Source organism: Aegilops tauschii, chromosome 7, assembly GCF_002575655.3.
Source record: "Aegilops tauschii subsp. strangulata cultivar AL8/78 chromosome 7, Aet v6.0, whole genome shotgun sequence".
NCBI lineage: Eukaryota > Viridiplantae > Streptophyta > Magnoliopsida > Poales > Poaceae > Aegilops > Aegilops tauschii.
Window position 1 is genome coordinate 419548560 of NC_053041.3, and position 20382 is coordinate 419568941.

The 20382-nt window shown below is 45.1% G+C and overlaps 1 protein-coding gene across 1 annotated transcript; it reads left to right on the plus strand.

Annotated features, from left to right (window-relative positions):
* The first annotated feature begins 15146 nt into the window (after nucleotides 1–15146).
* On the plus strand, nucleotides 15147–15830 carry LOC109763588 (ferredoxin). The gene has a single exon (XM_020322439.4). The coding sequence runs from the start codon at nucleotides 15284–15286 to the stop codon at nucleotides 15707–15709; it is 426 nt and encodes a 141-aa protein (XP_020178028.1). The 5' UTR covers nucleotides 15147–15283; the 3' UTR covers nucleotides 15710–15830.
* Nucleotides 15831–20382: the final 4552 nt, after the last annotated feature.

Sequence of the window (20382 nt, forward strand, 5' to 3'; positions counted from 1 at the left end):
AGCTCGTTTTGTCAACTCGTGGGATTGCGAGGTTGACAAGTATTCATGGGTACCTACACAAAAGAGACACAAACCAAAGAAATTGTGCGCGTGGTAAATGTACACATCATCCATCATGATGTGTATGTACACATGTGAGTTAGCACAAGATAAGCATCGCTCAAAGAAATTTGATGCATGGTATAAGAACATGTCATCCATCATGAAAGAATAGTTGTTATGTATAACACGATAGGGATGCAAATTGAGCATACTAGTATATGGCACATCAATAGCATGTTTATTCATGGGAAGCATGTTGTGCACACAAGTATTGGGATCATGCAATGGATAGGATGAATCAAAATCTCCTAAAATGTATGAGGAAACTATGGGGGTCTCCTCATGAGCAATATTGGAAACATCATATGGAGAAAATGGACAACATCGAAAACAATGCATATCCGAAGCAAGGTGGTCATGGCATGGCATATGAGATAAATGATGCAAAGGAAGCATATCAATATCATCACAAGAAAAACAAATGCCAATAACCATGGGCTTGTCATCTATGCCATAAGTGCAAATTGGGTTTATGTTAATGGCATATGCATAGTCACTACGAAGAGATTGCAAATATGACATATGATTGATCTCATGCATAGCATATGACAAGTCAAGCGGATTGTCAAACATGATGTGACCTAAAGAATTGTCACAAGAAATCCTATGTAACATGGCATCACAACCAAGAGACTCCACATGAAAATCATCAAACTCATCATAAATGGGTAAATCATCGCATGGGGAAATCATACTAGAATGAAGCATGCTAATAGGTTGATCAACATCATGCAAGCAATCAATGTCAAGAATGTCCACTAGTGGGACTAGAGCATCACCTTCACCTATGTTACCTTGTTCATTCCACTCAAGTGGTGTGGGTGAGGTGGCAAAGACCAAATGGTGGTCATCTTCATCTTGGTGGAACCATGTGGGGGGTGCATCATATTCCACCATGGCCATCGTCTTGTCCAAAGGGAGGACGTAGTCGTCGCGAATCGGCGCGTCATCATATATGGGACCTAGCACCAAATGAGAAGACACAATAGAGGTAGAGGTTAAGTCGTTAGAAATCGAAGTGGCCTCACTCTCTCTATGTGGTGATTCACTCACTCCCTCAAGGTAGGTGCACTCAAAGTCACATATGGTGGAGTCACTCATCTCACTCAAGTGGTGGGGGTTGTGGCTCTCCTCACATGGGAATTGGGGCAACTCGTCATATATGGAGCTAGTGGTGAAGACACTCTCACTCTCAATATGGTGGCACAAGTCACTCAAGTCATCATACGTCACCGTGGTCGAAGGGAAAATCCCATGCTCAACCATCTCGTCGTTGTCACCATGGATGAAGGCCGAAGATGGCACATCATCACTCTCCTCCATGACCGAAGGGAAAATCCCATGCTCGATCATCTCGTCATCGTTGTCGTGGATGAAGGCCGAAGATGGCACATCATCACTCTCGCCTCCTAAGATGGAAGCATCATCCTTGCTCGTCACCATGTCGCTTGCCTCAAAAGCTTGGTCCTTGAAGGTCTCCGTAGTCGTACTCGTCGCCGCACCATCTTGAAAAAGAGTCGTGGAGGACTCGACATCATCAATGCCACAGAGAGGGATGGCGGTGAAGTAGAACTTGGGAGCATCGTCTTGGAGCTCATCGGGCTTGGACATCTTGGTGGTACTAGCCTCATGCTCGTCGTCTTTGAGTTTGGTCTTCGAGAAGTGTGTTTGGGGTGGAGAAGCCTTGGCCTTCATGAGTTCTTCTTTCGCCTTGAGAGCACCAATGTAGTTGTCATTGAGGGACTTGTAGTTCTCGAGGAAGATAGTCTTGGAGATGTCGTTGTTCAATCCCATCATGAAGTGGAACTTCATTGACATAGGGTCGTCCACGCCGGCTCGTCGCAAGGCATGCTTCATCTCCTTAAAGTACTCGTCGATGGACTTGGATCCTTGGATGGTGTTCTCCAATTGGCATAGAAGTTGTTCCGTGTAGGTTGGAGGCACGAACTCTCGCCGCAAAGCTTTCTTCGTCTTGGGCCAACTCATGTCGTAGCTCTCCGAAGGTGTGTGAAACCACCATGTCGAGGCGTAGTCGTGGAAGTTTCTTGTGGCGCACTTCACTTGATCTTCGGGAGGAACTTGATGTAGCTTGAGGTAGTCGTCCATTAGGTGCTCCCACTCGAGATACTCCTCGGGTTCTTGAGTCCCATAGAAAGGAATCTCATGGTCGGTGTCGAGGTCGTAGTAGCTCGTGGAGGTCGCGGACTTGAGCTTGGGGAGCTTCTCTTGAGGTGCTTGTGGGCGAAGATGCCGTATGTCCAAAGGCGAAGATGCCTTGAAGTCGCTTGGCGAAGATTCCAAGGGAGATGGTGAAGTCATTGAGCGGTTGTTGGTGTTGAGCTCTTGACCTTCACGTTCGTGGTGGTGATGGTGTCGATGCCGATGTGACCTTGCCGGAGATGGTAGCTCGGAGGCATGTGTTCTTGAGCGTCTTCTCGAAGATGAGGAAGATCGCTTGTAGGACTTGATGAGGGCTTTGATCTCCTCCATTTGAGCTTGCATCTTGGCGTCGTTGGAGTTGCTCGTGGCATCGAACTCGTTGTTGTTGTTGTAGACCGAAGGTGAAATGCCTTGCCTATCCATCACAAGACTCGAGTAGAGGTGAGTAGGAAATGAGATAAACAATACCAAGTTACCTTTTCCCAAAGTTGAGGATGTATCCCATTTCACTCAATGTGAGATGAAAGAATAGTGGAATTGGTACCAGACTTGTTCACTCACACCTACAAACTAAAGCTTATGGAGTAGCTCGGTGAGGATAGTGGCACAAAAATTTAATGCAAAATGTTAGCAAGAGTCAATAATGTTGAAAGAGATTCACAAATTCGCAAGTGAAACAAGTAGACCAATAGCAAGAATGGCACTCGGAAACACACATACGGGTAGATAAATGGGGTCGTGCAACCAAGGAATGAGCACAAAATGTGGAATCCACGGAAAACGCTCGTGTTGCACAACTCAAGAGAGACGCTAGCACGATTTCTCAATAGGCGGATACGACACTTGCACAACCTATAAGATACAAAATGGATAAACTTTCTATCCCAAGTATGCTATGTATGTATGGTTCCCGGTGTTTCTTACACAATGATCCAAGATGATCAAGTATGATACCATATGATATATTGTGATGCTATGCCTATTGCTTACAAGCTCTTTGTTCACTCTTTTTCTTTGCTTAAAAGCTTATTCCTATTTTCTCTCTCTCTCTCTCTCTCTTTTTGGATAGCCACTATGCGAAATGCACAAACCAAGATAGCAATTGTGTATATGCGGGAACAATCTTGTGACACAAGAGATGATATGATGATACCAATATGATATGGTATGTATTAAATGGAAGGTGTAGATCACTAATGTGCACAAGTAACGTTGCCGGCAATACTCAAATGGCTAGTCTCGATAGGCAAGTGACGCAAAATGGGCTAGGGGTTAACAATGTAATGGTAAGGGAGAATGTACAATGATGTCGTCGAGGTTACCGTCGAGGGTTTCTCGTTTGTAAGACACGGACGGATGATGGTGAAGTGGTCGATGTCGATGACGAACTCGAGGTGATGATGAGTTGTGGTGTTCTTGATGTAGATACCAAGATGATGGAGACTCGTCCCTAAGTAGCCGAAACACCTTAGGAAACGGAAAAACCACAACTCAAAATCTCAAGGACAAAAGTCAAATGGTGGTAGCGGGAATGCGGTGGTGGTTTTGCGGAAGCTCAATGGGATTGCGAAAATGCAATGATGGGTTTTGAGTACACAATGCGGAAGTCGAGGGTAAGGTGGTGAACTATACACGGTGTCGGAGTTGGAAGCACGGTCCCTAAGTAGCCGAAACACCTTAGGAGACACAACTCACAACACAAACAAAATTGGGTTAAGTTGGCGTGGCGGAAGTGTATGGTGGGCAAGCCTATACGGAAGTTATGGTGGTGGTGGTGATTGATGAAGATGCAACTGTCCCTAAGTAGCCGACACACCTTAGGAGACTCAAATCACAACTCAAACAACCACTAATGCTATAAGGAACTAAATGGGTTAGGTTGCGGAAGTCATAGGCAAAGATGCCAAAGTTGTCAAAATTTGATGGAGTCAAATGGTGATGGAACCTATCTAGATGGATGGGGGATGTCAATAGCTACTCAACGAGCTAAAGAACGCGAAAATCGGACTCCGGATGTGAAAGTTATGGACAAAACGGTGAAACACGGGAGGCTAAAATCTACAGGGGTCGGACATCCGGGGTTGGGTCCGGATTTCCGGGGGTCAGTGTCCAGAACCGTGCAGATTTGGTGCTCCAGGAGCCGGATGTCCGGCCAGATGGCCCGGATGTCCGGCCTGAGGCCCGGATGTCCGGCCCGACGATTCCAGATCTCGTTTGGGGCGGAAATTTTTGAATTGGGGCGGAAATGGATGATTCCAAGGGCAAAATTGGAGAGATTTTGTGGATGGAAAGGGGGAAAAGATGGGGGAAAGCTAGATCCACTTGAAACCAAGCAAATCCACGGATCAAAATCAACAAAACATCATCAAACTAACAAATCACAAAAAAAATTGGGGGCTATTTTTGGTGGGGATTTTCGACTTTAGGACGAAATCAAGCAAAAGAAGGCTAGAAAACGGTGGGAGGGACTCCAAATACGTGATCAACGTGGCTCATGATACCATATGATACGGGGCTAACCCGGTGTAGGCCGATCTTTCACGATTGGAGTGGGTTCCCTCGAAGAACACAATGAACACGGGGAAGAACGGAGAGAAATCACAAGGGGGAACACTCAAGAACAAGTCCAATCACACATCCACTAGACAATCAAACACACAAGATCCACAAGGTACATGAACAACAAAGGGAAAGATACAAGGTAAGGTTCATCTCCATGCGGAGGTCTTGAAGGGGGGCCGCCCAAGAGGGGGTCTTGATGATATATCCCGCGGGATCTTCTCCTAGATGGAGGTCTTGGCCTCCATAAGGAATAGTAGTCTCTCTCTCTCTCTCTCTCAAGAGTAGAGTGGTACAAGGAGCAAAGCTCTCTATCAAATGAGCTATCACTTTGCTAACCCTAGAATGGAGGAGGGGGTGGTCTATTTATAGTCTAAGTCGCGAAAGGGTAAGTGGGAAAGGGATACATGGGCCTCTGGCCCGTAGCTGCGCGCAGGCAGGTGCCGGATGTCCGGGCTGGGGGCCGGATGTCCGGGGCTTCGCGAGGCGCCGGATGTCCGGGGCTCGGGCCGGATGTCCGGGCTGAAGTGGCCAAACTTCGGGTGCGTTCTGTCGTCGATGCCGGATTTCCGGGGGAAGGGCAGGATGTCCGGGCTTTGGCGAGGCGCCGGATGTCCGACCGCTGATGCTGTTGGTCGTCTGTTGGTGCAGCTCCTTGGCGGCTGCACAGGCGCCGGATGTCCGGCCTCTGGCCCGGATGTCCGGCCGCTGTAGCTTCAGCAGCTCCGTCTTCTTCCGTCGTCGCTTCCAGGCTTCCCTCACGGATGGTGTAGTTGTTCCTTGGTGCTTGCACTCCTCCTCAACATCCGTGAAGCTCCGACAATACCTATGCATGCACACGGGAGAAGTTTCAAGTAGTATACCATCCTCGAAGGGGTCAAGTGAACACGAGTAAAGGAGATGATTCACCTTTGCGTATTTGAAGTGGATGCCGCACGTGTCACTTGCCAAACGAACTCTTGACATGGTGATGTCCATAGGATTCTCCGCATCAAAGTTCGACTACATCAACCGCGTTGTCAAACGCTTCCGCTTTCAGTCTACGAGGGTACGTGGGCACACTCTCCCCCTCTCGTTTCTATGCATCTCCTAGATAGATCTTGCGTGAGCGTAGGAATTTTTTAAAATTGCACGCTACGTTTCCCAACACTTACCAAGTTCTCTGTTCCATAAATATGTAACTGGAATTGATATGAGACGACTTCGAGACTTGCAAAATTCAAGGGGGGGGATCTCCTAGGATACAACCTGTCAAGATCATGTGATCTTTAGTATTGCACTCTTTTCCTTTGTGAGTTTTTTCCAAATGGTTTCTCATATAAGGTATTTAATGAGGCAATATCAATGCAAGCATGGACGATATATGTCATTTTCTCCTTATTTTCCCACTGGGTTTTAGAAGGAGTTATTCACGGCATATTATAATTTTCTTCTCATTTTTCCCACAAGGTTTTGGAGGAGAATATTTCAAAGATGATCAGTCTCAAGGACAAGCGAGGATTAGGGGAGTGTTAGGATTTAAACTAATTCTATTAATTAGGACAATCCTCCCTTGTATTTAGCGTACAGTTTGCCTCCAGGCAACCGTCGTGTCGTACATGCGAGGGCCTCTCGAGGCAACCGTCGCGTCTGCCCCTCCCATCCCCACGAACAGACGCGTCTTCTCTTGGCGTCGGTTCCCTTTGTATAAATGTGTTGATCATCAATGGAATAGAACACAGTTCGATCAATTCGTACTTTCACAGTTTACATGGTCCTCCTTTTTTGCCGAAAAGGGGTAACATGTTGATTTCAAGATGACACCAAGTACACCAAGTCTTCGCAACAACACAATTCAAGAGCTACCTACTGTGACGATGCATGCACCAATTTATTCTTCTAAATAATGATAGAGGCGAGGGTCCCGATCTTTCGATGAGATGATAACTATCGATTTGGTGGAGACGACTTTGACGATCCGACTACAAACATGCACGACGTTGCGCCTTAGCAATCGATAAACCAACTCCGAGAGATTATTGACCACGCCGGAGCACGATCAACCTGACCACGAAGGTCTATTCCTGCAAGCAATCGAAGAACAAGCAAGAATATGATTAAGCAATCTGAATATTGCGAGTATGGATGAAGTATTGATAAAAATGGGGTCTCATAAGCGGTCTCGGTCTGGTCGTTGGACACAAACGAAGTACACGAAGTTGCAGCAATGTCTATCTTTTAACTAAATAAAACCCAAGTCTAAACGATGCCTTAAGGGCTATATTTATAGGGAAAAGAGAGGGGATTTTGTCCACCCTTGGCAAGGTGGGACTAAAACACCTCCTAAGTCGTTTCCCCTACAACATGGACTCTAAAAATAGATTACATGGGCCTGGCCCAAAATAAGGTGGCGCAACACCAATAATAAGCTATGGACGAAATTTATGAAAGGCCATCTTGTATATTTCGTCCATCTTCTTATATGTCATCATGGTGGCTTCAAAGTCCGGAAATCTCCACTTGAACCTCCGTTCTTGTTCTCTTCGCACGCACCTTCACCTCCGTGCTTGACCATGCTCCAATGTTCAACCTTCTTGTCCGTGCTAAGCCCTTCAATTGCAAGCAACACAAATGTATCTAAATTAGGCAGCATCATATTCTCATGAACACTAGAAACATTACCAAGAAACGGAAGTACCTGATAATTTAATTGGCGTATCTGAGCTCTAGCAACTGTTCCAAGAGGTAAAAACAGCAGGGGATATGGGTGTAACTATGACAGCCATGTCCTCATCATCCTCCCCTTCTTGAAAACTAAGCCGTCCTCGGCGTTGATTAATCTGAAATTTGGCTAACAAAAGAGACAAGGTGTACACGTTGTATATGTATATATCATCCATTTTTACTGATCTCAGTTGGGGCACATGTGACACAGTTATACAAGAGCACCCTTCAAAAGTCGTGAAATATAAAGCCAATATATTATCACAAGAAGTCAAAGGCATGAAAATATTGCAACTCAGTTTGCACATATAAGTGAAGCTCTTATTCATATCAAAAGATTGACAATGCTTATCATTAAACCATCCCAACATTGATGAACTATCACCAAGATTAGAGGTCATATCAAAATGATTAAACATTGGCACAATTATTTTCAAACGTATTTGATCCAAATCTGATTTATTCCCTGATTCACTTGATTCTTTTGCATCGATAGTTAATTCAATGGGTTCACTCAAAATTGTTTGATCACATGGCAAAGTCAAATCATCAACATAGTCCTCTAAAATAGCTGGTGTGATCAAAGTAGTGGGTAGCTCACCGCATGGTGCATTTAAATTGACAAGACATTCATCATACTCATGTGGAGGTGGAAGATTAGTACCTTTGTCATTACCTCTTATGATCAACTCAGATGATGTAGGCACTCTCGGTGATGATGTGTCACATGGTGGAGGTGATGTAGTCCTCACAACGACGCATGTGGTTTTCATAGTATGCCTAGTAGTTGAAGGGACAACCGTATCAACTCTTGGAATGTGCATCTCGCGCTTGTTCTCCTTGTGGGCAACACGTCGTTTTTTTCCTGTTCAGCTTTGCAAGCAAGATGAAACAAATGGTTCATAGGATAACACTCTTCATGAATTAGTATCTCCTGAATGTCACGATTTAATCCTCCCCAAAATCTATCCATAAAATTTTCTTCACTTTCTTCTAAAGAAGAATGCAGCAAGGTAGTTTGTAAAGTATCATAATATCTCGTTACGGTGTCAGTACCTTGTTTCAAATGTTGCAACTTTTTAATCATGTCACGAGTATAATAAGCGGGAACGAATGTATGTCGCATGGCAAGTTTCAAATCATCCCAAGTAGTAGGTATATCATTAGGGTGTAACCGACAATATTCACTCCACCAAACTATAGCATAACCAGTGAAAGAACCAACCACAACCGTAACTTTTTTACGTTCATCAAAATTATTGAAAGCAAATATATTATTTATGTCAAACTCCCATTCAATATATAAAGCAGGTCTAAAGCGGCCATTAAATGGTGGTATAGAAACAGTAACCTGATCATGTGCACCTAGATGTTTGTGCACCTCTCGTGACGGATGTGGTATTTGCATAGGTGGTGGAACGTCTCCCGCGATCGAGAAAGCCCATGAATTGACTCTGGATCCTGTCATGATTATTAGAAACAAGAAACAAAATCCAAAAATAATGTTCCTATGAACGACCGGGAAGTGGTAGTAAAACGCTCACAGTATAGCAAATCAAAGTCTTACAAGTTTTTACCATGCAGCAGGTGGTGATTGGCAACCAGCGATGTCAAATAACTCCAAAGGTTAGGTAAAACGATTGCCAGGTGAACGTATGTATACACGGTGTAGAAATATATGGAACTGGGTTGGCTTTATATATGTGGAAAAAAATGCTACAACCACGTTAATGAATGCAAGCTGAAAATTCGTTTAAAGTGGTCGAGTGCTGGTCCTAGACGAGACTGTATTAGAGACGCGAACTAAGACACGGAAGGATTCACGTAATAACCTGGCGGACGTATGTGGATGCAAAAGCAGGATGCTACCAGAAGAAATGGACGTACTGGATAGGTTGACCTGAAATAGCAGCGATCAAGACAAACAGTAGGTAATGTGTATTCTCTTTTTTTTGCTTTGCTGAAAATCTATCTCTCTGTAGTGCTGCACACAACCCACTTCTTTTTCTTTTTCTGCTCTCTCTTTTTTTTTCTATGAATGCTGTGTTACTTGCAGCACGATCTCCAATGTCAATGATTCCCACACCAGCACGTGTGTATACTCCTCCAACCTGACTTCTCCTGTTTTTTTAAATTCCTATGCAAAGTCAACCGTCCAACCGAATAAAAGAGAGCACGTTTGTTTTTGCTTCGGTCTCCACTTCTCCCAATTTGCTCTGTATTTCTTTTTCAAGTCAAACTCTCCAATGCGTGAGGATATTCTGTTTTGTTCTTCCTTTAATCTCTCTTCCCAAAAATAACTTCACGTGGAAAAAACCAGCTCTCGTGCCAAACGTGGAAACAGCCACCTCTCCTTGATTTACGTGCAGACTTCAACATTTTTTTTTGGCGGGCAAACCGCCCTAGCGAACTCCTCCCAAAACAGCAGCGCACTATGCCTCTTTTTTTTTTCTTGGCGTGGATCCGAACAAAATCTGGTAGGTATCTTTTCTTGACTTCTTTCCAAACAAACAGATCTCTTTCCTATTCCGGGGTTGCCTTCCTTTTTTTTTGGTAACCGACCTAATTATGTTTTTCCTTCTATTTCTCCAACGAGATCATCTAGTCAAGGCAACAAATATCCCGTTTCTTTCTTTCCTGTTCTTCAAAACGTCCAAGCAATCAGCATGTTATTTCTTTCCAAACGTGGTCTCTTTTTTTAATGCTCTTTCCAAAAACCAACGTGGCAAATTAGGAAGGAACCAAATAGATAGTATTCACCTTGGAAACCGAACCCAGATCTCAACTTCCTTAAAACAAGGACGCTGATAACTGCCACACGTGTGGTGTATCGGGTGGTTGTGCCACACGTCCTGTGTGGCACGGAGACGACCCCGCCCGCACGACCGCGTACGGGCGCGCGCAGCCACAGCCCGCACGTCCGGTGCAGCGCGATCGCCCCCGCACGAGCACGTCCGGACGAGCGAGCACGCGGCCCGCACGACCCGTCTAGGCCGTCGCCCCTCCCCGCCTGCGAGCCACACGCCCCGCGTGTCAGTAACCACGCGTCCTGCCGCGATTGCCATGGTCCGGACCTCTTCGGTTGCCATGTTGCCATGTTGCTGAACTGCAGTTGCCATGTTGCCGAACTACAGTTGCCATGGTTGCTCAACTGCAGTTGCCATCTTAGGTCAAAAAGTGTAGGATGCCATTTTTGGGCAATTGCAGCTGTTGCCATGTATGGTCTGGTCTACTACAGATACCATGATTTGAAAAACTTTAGGAGTTGCCACCTACTAACACGGGACAGTTGCCATGTAGCACTAAAAAACATGGCAAAAAACATGTTTTGATAAAAAAAGAGTTGCCATCTGCTCATGCTCACAAATATGGCAGTTGCCATGTACCCTGAAAAAACATGGCAACTGATAGCTTTTGGTGTGTGGGAGAGGAGACGGGCATGTGGGCGATGGTGTTACTTTAGGAGTTGCCACCTACTAACACTAGACAGTTGCCATGTAGCGCTACAAAACAGACGTGGCAACAATAACATGTTCGGGGTAAAAAGAGAGTTGCCATCTGCTCATGCTCACAAATATGGCAGTTGACATGTACCCTGAAAAAATATGGCAATTGATAGCTTTTGGTGTGTGGGAGAGGAGACGGGCATGTGGGCGATGGTGGTATCTTTAGGAGTTGCCACCTACTAACACTAGACAGTTGCCATGTAGCGCTACAAAACAGACGTGGCAACAATAACATGTTCGGGGTAAAAAGAGAGTTGCCATCTGCTCATGCTCACAAATAGGGCAGTTGCCATGTACCCTGCAAAACACATGGCAACTGATAGCTTTTGGTGTGTGGGAGAGGAGACGGGCATGTGGGCGATGGTGGTATCTTTAGGAGTTGCCACCTACTAACACTAGACAGTTGCCATATAGCCTACAAAACAGACGTGGCAACAATAACATGTTTGGGGTAAAAAGAGAGTTGCCATCTACTCATGCTCACAAAATAGGGCAGTTGCCATGTACCATTTCAAAACATGGCAAATGACAGCTTGGGTGTGGGAGAGTGGGAGAATGGGCAGTCGTAGGAGATGGGGAACAGAAGTGGTGCGCGGCGTGCGGGCGTGACAGCAGTTTCATCGCACGCCCCGACTGGCGAAATGTTTACCGCGGAGAGAAACCGGCGTGCGGGCGAATTCCCTCACACCCACACACACGAGTTGTCCTACGTGACACACAAAATCAGCCTTTTCATGCAGAGATTCATGCAAAGGGCGCTGGATGACGATGGAGGCGTGTGGGCGAGTTGTCTAACACCCACACGTGTGGGCGTTAGTGTTTTCGTAAAACAAACAAGAGGGGCCACGTGATTTTCTCCTCTCTCTTTTTTGCAAACCCAAACGAACTAGTACTCCTTCGTGGGAAACAAGTGTCTTCTGTTCTCAACTTCTTTCTTCCACAAGATGAAATATGCTTCAAGACAACGACGAACTACAGCAGCGGATGGATGGCGGCAGCGGTGGAAAAAAATATGACAAAGGAAGATGGCGATGAACAAGATGATGGTGTTGGTGAAAGCGGTGTGAACAAAACGTGACTAGAACTCGAAACTCTAACAATCTAGACACTAAAACCAGCAACTCGACACACGATGCAACCGAAAATTCAACAATGCAAAAACTAAGTGATAATAGCGAAAGGCTCAGACTGTCTGGGACATGGATGAACTAATCTACAATTTTTGTTTTGTTTTTTCTTGGACTCTAGGTATGAAGAGATGCAATGTAGACGACGAAAAACTGGAAAACTCACCGAGCAACCTGAAAACTGATACCACTTGATAAAGGCAAGGGTCCCGATCTTTCGATGAGATGATAACTATCGATTTGGTGGAGACGACTTTGACGATCCGACTACAAACGTGCACGACGTTGCGCCTTAGCAATCGATAAACCAACTCCGAGAGATTATTGACCACGCCGGAGCACGATCAACCTGACCACGAAGGTCTATTCCTGCAAGCAATCGAAGAACAAGCAAGAATATGATTAAGCAATCTGAATATTGCGAGTATGGATGAAGTATTGATAAAAATGGGGTCTCATAAGCGGTCTCGGTCTGGTCGTTGGACACAAACGAAGTACACGAAGTTGCAGCGATGGCTAACTTTTAACTAAATAAAACCCAAGTCTAAACGATGCCTTAAGGGCTATATTTATAGGGAAAAGAGAGGGGATTTTGTCCACCCTTGGCAAGGTGGGACTAAAACACCTCCTAAGCCGTTTCCCCTACAACATGGACTCTAAAAATAGATTACATGGGCCTGGCCCAAAATAAGGTGGCGCAACACCAATAATAAGCTATGGACGAAATTTATGAAAGGCCATCTTGTATATTTCTTCCATCTTCTTGTATGTCATCATGGTGGCTTCAAAGTCCGGAAATCTCCACTTGAACCTCCGTTATTGTTCTCTTCGCACGCACCTTCATCTCCGTGCTTGACCATGCTCCAATGTTCAACCTTCTTGTCCGTGCTAAGCCCTTCAATTGCAAGCAACACAAATGTATCTAAATTAGGCAGCATCATATTCTCATGAACACTATAAACATTACCAAGAAACGGAAGTACCTGATAATTTAATTGGCGTATCTGAGCTCTAGCAACTGTTCCAAGAGGTAAAACAGCATGGGATATGGGTGTAACTATGATAGCCATGTCCTCATCAAATAAGATATAACCTCACCGAAGCAATCAATGAACAACAAAACATCAACATCAATCACCACCATTGGCAACCCGCGATAAATATTCTCCAGCAACGATGTCTCCAGGAAGGGAAGGACCAGTGTACAATTACCGTCACAGTACAACCGATGAAGCTACATGCTAAGTTTATTAGTGTTGCAGTACATGTTTGAGCTTTTTGGTGAACTATCCATGAAAAGTACTATCTCATTCACCAAAAGCTCCAGCTGATAGAGAGGGCAAATCATTATACTCTAACATTCTTCATCTATCCATGATCCATTGAAATTACGGTGTGGGTATTAGAAGCAAGGTTTTGCGATTTGAAAGCAAAATAATAATAATCTAGACCTTATAGCAAAATAAGCAGTAATTGCAAAATGTTGTTATTGAGGACTAAATCCCAGATAGAGATGTTTGAAAATTTCAAGTCCCAGTCCCAAATTTGTCAAGTAGCAACTATAACACCTTCTTGCTTTACTTCCTACCTACCACGTCACCAAAAGAATCAATTTCTGTCAATTTATTTAGAATCCCAAAACTGTTAATATAATAGGGAGAGCTACACTCAATTGTCTAGTTATTCCTTTACTGCAAGTTATATGCTTCCAACCAATTCACGCATCAGTTCAATGTTTTTTATCTCAAGTAAACCATAACGATGAAATATGCCATAGTTGAACTATTAGGTTTTGTGACAAACAACATAACAGACTTCCTTTGGAAATCCTTTCTCTCAACTAAGCTAACTTTATGGTGCTTCTACGCCAGGCACAACTCCCACAAACAAGCTATGTCACAATGTGTTCAACCGCCTTTCTAGAAATCATTGAAGCATCAAATACAAGATTATATGTTCACTGGGGAGATACTACATTCAGTTCGTCAGAGTTTGTATAGCGTTCCTACATGAATGCTTTGACTGATACTATGTGACATGCACCGCGTAGTGAAGCCTTGCTACGAAATGTAGGAAAACACAAACCGATGGCTAACTATATTAGATGTGAAACATCAGCCCTCATTTTTTCTATCATAATAGTGATTTTACAAACCCCCGACATGTTGTGTTTGGCGTGTACACTGTAATAGATTGATGGGCCTACCAGAAAAATAAGACAATTGCTAGGGATGTACGCCTTCGTTTTTATTTACTCCTCATATTACCTTTGATTGAAATCAAACTTTATAAAGTTTGACCAAGTTTGTAGGAAACAATATGAACATTTAACATAAAAAACCTATATCACGTGACAATATATTCAATGATGAATCTAATGGTATTGATTTGGTGGTGTATATGAATCTAATGGGTATGCAAAAGTACATACAAGTACAATGTGATGTCCAACTGAATCGTAAAACATTTGTGAATTTTGAACCAAAGTTTGTTTGATTGTACTCCCTCCGTTTCATATTAGTTGTCAAGTGGTTTGAGTCAATGCAAACTTCTTATATAATGCAAGCGCAATGAAGAAATTCCAATAGGACACACCATTGGGGATCAAATAACCACCATCGCAAACAGTTATATGAAATCCACTGAATGAAACAGGCCCAACAACTTAGAAATTCCTTGCAATATATACTCTTACAAGGCTAGCTTTTTTCTCTTAAAAAAGACAAATGGAGAAAAATGAGGGAAGATAACACTTGGCACCCGGTGGGTGAAACACATCAGAATACTATTTCAAATTAATCTTTAACCAAAATCTCAATGCAAAATACCCCAAGCATACAACCAAGACCACGCATGCACCCCATTGCATGGCCTCCACACGCCTTGTCGATATCCATGGTGGCATCTAGCGCCGGCCGGGTGGCACGGATCCCCCTTCACTCCCTCAGCGTGTGAACGTGGACGCTCCAACCCAACCGTTCCCCGTGTTTAGGATAAGCTGCCCAGCTCGTCCGCCCTTCTTATTGCCGCTGCTTCTCATCTCACACGCTCCAACACCATCCTCTCCTACACCGAGTATCCGCCTACGGAGTAGTACTTCCCAAGCTAGCTCGGAACTCCGCCGCAATGGCCACCGTATTGAGCAGCCTCCGCTTGCCCTTCTCCGTCTGCCCCGCCGCCCCTTCGGCGCCCATGGCATCCCGCGTCGCGCTCCCGCCGTCGTCGACGGCCGCCAGGGGCATGAGGCTCCGCGCGCAGGCGACGTACAAGGTGAAGCTGATCACGCCGGAGGGCGAGGTGGACCTCGAGGTCCCCGACGACGTCTACATCCTCGACCACGCCGAGGAGGAAGGGATCGACCTGCCCTACTCCTGCCGCGCCGGCTCCTGCTCCTCCTGCGCCGGGAAGGTGGTCTCCGGCCAGCTGGACCAGTCCGACCAGAGCTTCCTCGACGACGACCAGATCGAGGCGGGGTGGGTGCTCACCTGCGCCGCGTACCCCACCTCGGACCTCGTCATCGAGACCCACAAGGAGGAGGAGCTCACCGCTTGAATTCACTGATTTGTTTAGTTCGACCCGTTTCCACCGTGCGCGTGTACCATGCACGACGTACGAACTGTATCAGGATATTGAGGAGTAGTACATGCTGCTGTGGTCGGATTTTGATTGCTTATTACTGCCCAGTGTTAATTTTCTCAAGAACATTGCTATACACACGACGCCATGTGCACGATTTATGGACGACACTGTTAATCAAGCTGTTGGTGTTAGAAAGCAAACTTCAGTACATCGTCAGATTTTGCATCGTCCCTGAATCGGCCACGCATCTGTCGTTCACAAAGTAGTTTCGTTTTCTCAAGTCAATCAAGTAATGAAAAGAGATGAGATTGTACTCCATGTCTCCGTTACGCGTGCCTCGCGATTTACTTATGATTTAGATATACTATATACTCCGTTCCGTCCTTTTTAATCTGCACATACATTTATGCGAAGTCAAAGTATCTCTACTTTGATCAAACTTATAAAAAAAATATCAATTTAATCAAATTTTATAAAGTTTTACTTGACATAAATCTAATATACAAAGTAAAAAGGGACCCACGGGAGAATGAGATTGTACTTATGATTTAGACCTGATTTAGACAGACTGATATGTGCTTGAATTGGGCTCGCAAATCTAGCTAGATTGATCGTCGAACAAATTTACTGAAAAAGGGAAAATAAATAAATAAGGGCCGTGCTATGCGTTGGCATGGTCGTGAGTCATTCGATATGCGCACGCGCGTTCATCGCAACATAATTCTTGTTGCACGTGTTGTGACAGAGGAACTCACATGCGCGTGCGTTGGGCTGGTGGTTGCCGTCCCCACCGGCGATCCATCGAAGATCTCCGCTACCCCACATAGACTGTCTTCTCCCTTCCTTGTCCTCCTCCCACTCACCGCTCCCTCTCTCCATGCAGGAATGTGCCCGACCAAGAGCATAGGCGAGCATCGCCATGGCCTTGTGCCGCCCATTGTCGTTTGCCTCGCCTCGACGGGGAACACCACCATTGCCCTGCACCCCTCCAACTCCTTCCTCCTCGTCCCCGGTAGTCCGCCATGGCCGCCCAACCTCGGCCTCTCTCTCTCTCTCTCTCTCTCTCTCTCTCTCTCACGCGTGCGCGCGGGCACACGCCCGGCCGTCACAAAACAAAAACGTCAACCACCTACCTAGATTTGGCCGAGGCTTTCTGGCAAGAAGATTACGCTCTGTTGAGCTCCTATGGAATCTAGTAGGGATGGCGATAGGCAACACTGTGGCGGTGGCGAAGGATGAAGTCGGTCTGCAACAGAGTCTGTGTTGTGTTTTAAAGGGTTGCAACAACACTTATGTTGCAAAGCTAGACTGAGATAGGGGATGTTGCGCACCATCAAAGTTGATCATGCGGTCACGGAGATGGTTGATGTGCGCGTAGTAATTAGTCAGGTGAGCCCAAGCATTTCCCAAGAAATATAGAGCAAATGTCAACTCCTCAGACCTTTGTCTTCTGGTCCAAAGTCTTCCTGGCCATATTGGATCGGTGGTGTCTTTAGGGCATCTATAACACCGACCCTCAAACGGCCCGTAATAGTCCAGACTGAGCTGTTCGGACATGTTTTGCAATCCAACGCAGTCTAGTATCGGCCCCTCGGCGGTCGGGGCATCCTTCTTTTTTGCAAATCGAAAGAAAACCGGGGGGCTATGCGGGTGTCTAGACCGCTGCCACGCCAACTTCTGACAAAAACCTGGCCCACCAAACTCCTCTGCCTTGCCCGCCCTCTTTCCCGCCTCAAGCCAGCTACCCGTGTTCATGCCGCTCTGCATTGATGCCGGCCCAGAGCGGACATGACCTCTCGCTGGCGCCAGTACTGAAGCGGCTCACTGGGCGAGGGGCCGCCTGTGGCGCGTCCCATGTGTCCACGCGTGTTGTAAGGGCATTTCCCGCCTTAAGTGTTTTGGTGTTGTTGACAATGCAATTTGCGGACTAACCGTGTGCCTAAACTACACAGGTAATCATTATGTGGCACAACACAGCTGGGCATGTTGGAAATATGCCTTAGAGGCAATAATATTGTATTATTATATTTTGTATGTTTGTGATTAAGAATTTATATTCTATGTTACAACCGCTATGATCCTGGAATATGCGATTTAGTGGAAAACTCATATGCACATATGGAATGATAAACGGTAAAATATGATTCCTAGTCTCACCTCTAAGACTAGCTCAAGTGTTGTTAGTGATCATGTTTTCCGGATCTTAGGATATCGTTAAGTGTAATGATAGTCCTAAAATAACTTTGAGAATATAACGTTAGAAGAACGATCATATTGAATTGACCCAAACTTGTTTGTTATACTTTGAGATACAATCGTAAGAAGTCAATTGTTATAACACGGAGAGGTAACGTGTGATTTAGTTCCTTAGACCATGAGAGTATTTTAGTCACTTCTTACCATACAATGAACTTTGGGGTTGCTCAAACGTCATCTATAACACAGTGATCATAACGAGAACTTACAGGTTCATGAAAAAGTTTGACAAGGGACTAGATAGTTCAAGAGTGAGATTTGCTCCTTCGTTGATGGAGGGATATTCTTAGGGTCCTCTCGGTGTGACGGCATCCATCATTGTTGTAAGGGCATCTTCTGCCTTAGAGTTTTGGTGATGGTGACAACACACGTGTGGACTAATCGTGCGTTCTAGTTCTCTCAGGTACACATTGTGTGGCGCAAGACGGTTAGGCCTCCCTCTATGCGGAAAAGATCGAAGACGGAGATTCCGACGTTTTTATTCCTTTGGTCGTAGGATATCCGTACTATTAAGAGGGAATCCACATCGGAAGGTATTGGGTGAATCACTTCACGTACACATTCTCTGCACCCACCATATACCCTCCGTTTGAGGAGAGAGAGGTTCCCCAAAGTCCTCTGTCACTGTGCAGTTCTGCCCATGGCGGTGGTACCGCTCCATTGAGCGGTTGTACCGCTGGCCGGTAGTTCCGGTCATACCACCGCTCCAAGTACCGCTCAGGGGTGACACCCTTCTATACCGGGTACCACTACAGGAAACAGCTACTTTGCCGTCTGCCATGGCGGACGGCAAAGGCTCGAAAGGCGGACGGCAAAGACCTTTGCCGTCAGCCGCGGACGGCAAAAGGCTCCGGCAAAGAAGGCTACGGTAAACAGCTGCTTTGCCGTCTGCTTCCTGGCGGCGGACGGCAAAGGCTCTTTGCCGTCTGCGGCGGACGGCAAAGAGGGCGGACGGCAATATTTGCGCTGTCAGTCCGTTAAGTGGCTAACGGCAGACCTTTGCCGTCCGCCGCAGACGGCTCTTTGCCGTCCGCCTTATGATGTCATCTACACGTCACTAGATGGCAGGTTCTTTGCCGTCTGCCACTGATGGCAAAGTGCAGGTTCTTTGCCGTCTGCCACCGACGGCAAAGAGCTCTTTGCCGTCTGCCACTGTAGGCAAACTGACCAAATGGGTCTGCTCCCAGGAAGCACAGTTGGCTGCCACGTGGCTTCTTTGCCATCTGCGGCAGACGGCAAAGAGCTCTTTGCCGTCGGTGGCAGACGGCAAAGAGCCTGCATATTGTCTGTTTTTTCTGTTTTTTGTTAAATCCCACAATTTGCACAGAAAATATATAAGTTTCATATCACATATCCAGCACATAAGTTTCATATCACATATCACATCCATCCATACACATAGTTCCATCCATACACATAGTTCCATCCATATATATATTACAATGCAAAGTTTCATGAACATAGCAAGTTAGATGCAATGATCCATATCACATAGTTCCATCCATCATAGCAAGCTAGATACAATGCAAAGTTTCATCAACATAGCAAAGCAAGCACTCCATCATAGCAAGCTAGCTTCCATGAAGTGAATGAAATCTGCAAAATGGTAAATAAGAAAGTTAGAAATAGGTGACTAGAACAAGAAGAAGACTAGAACAAGAAGTATATGTCATTTATGAGCTAACTTAGGTGAAATGGATCATATATGAGCTAACTAAGTTGAAATGGGTTGTTTATGATCTAACTTAGTTGAAATGGATCATTTATGAGCTAACTTAGTTGAAATGGGTCGTTTATGAGCTAACTAAGGTGAAGGGCATCGTTTTTGAGCTAAGTAAGGTGAAATGGGTCATTTTGGAGCTAACCTAGGTGAAATGGGTCATTTTGGAGCTAATCTAGGTGAAATGGGTCATTTTGGAGCTAACCTAGGTGAAATGGGTCATTTTAAAGCTAACGTAGGTAAAATGGATCATTTAGGAGCTCATCTACGTAAAATGGGTCATTTTAGATCTAATTTAGTTGAAATGGATCTTTTTGAGCTAACTTAGGTGAAATGGATCATTTAAGAGCTAATTTAGGTGAAATGGATCGTTTTTTAGCTCACTTAGGTCAAATGGATCGTTTATGAGCTAAATTAGTTGAAATGGATCGTTTATGAGATAACCTAGGTAAGATGGGTCATTTTGGAGTTAACCTAGGTGAAATGGGCCATTTTAGAGCTAACGTAGGTAAAATGGATCATTTAGGAGCTAATCTAGGTAAAATGGGTCATTTTTGAGCTAACTTGGATGAACTGCATCATTTATAAGCTAACCTAGGTAAAATGGGTCATTTTGGAGGAAAAGAAGCTAACTCTAGGTCATTATGGTAAGCATATTGGAGGAAATAAA

What these genes read in the sequence shown, in the direction of transcription:
- LOC109763588 (XM_020322439.4), top strand. Translation starts at nt 15,284, where the DNA reads ATGGCCACCGTATTGAGCAGCCTCCGCTTGCCCTTCTCCGTCTGCCCC.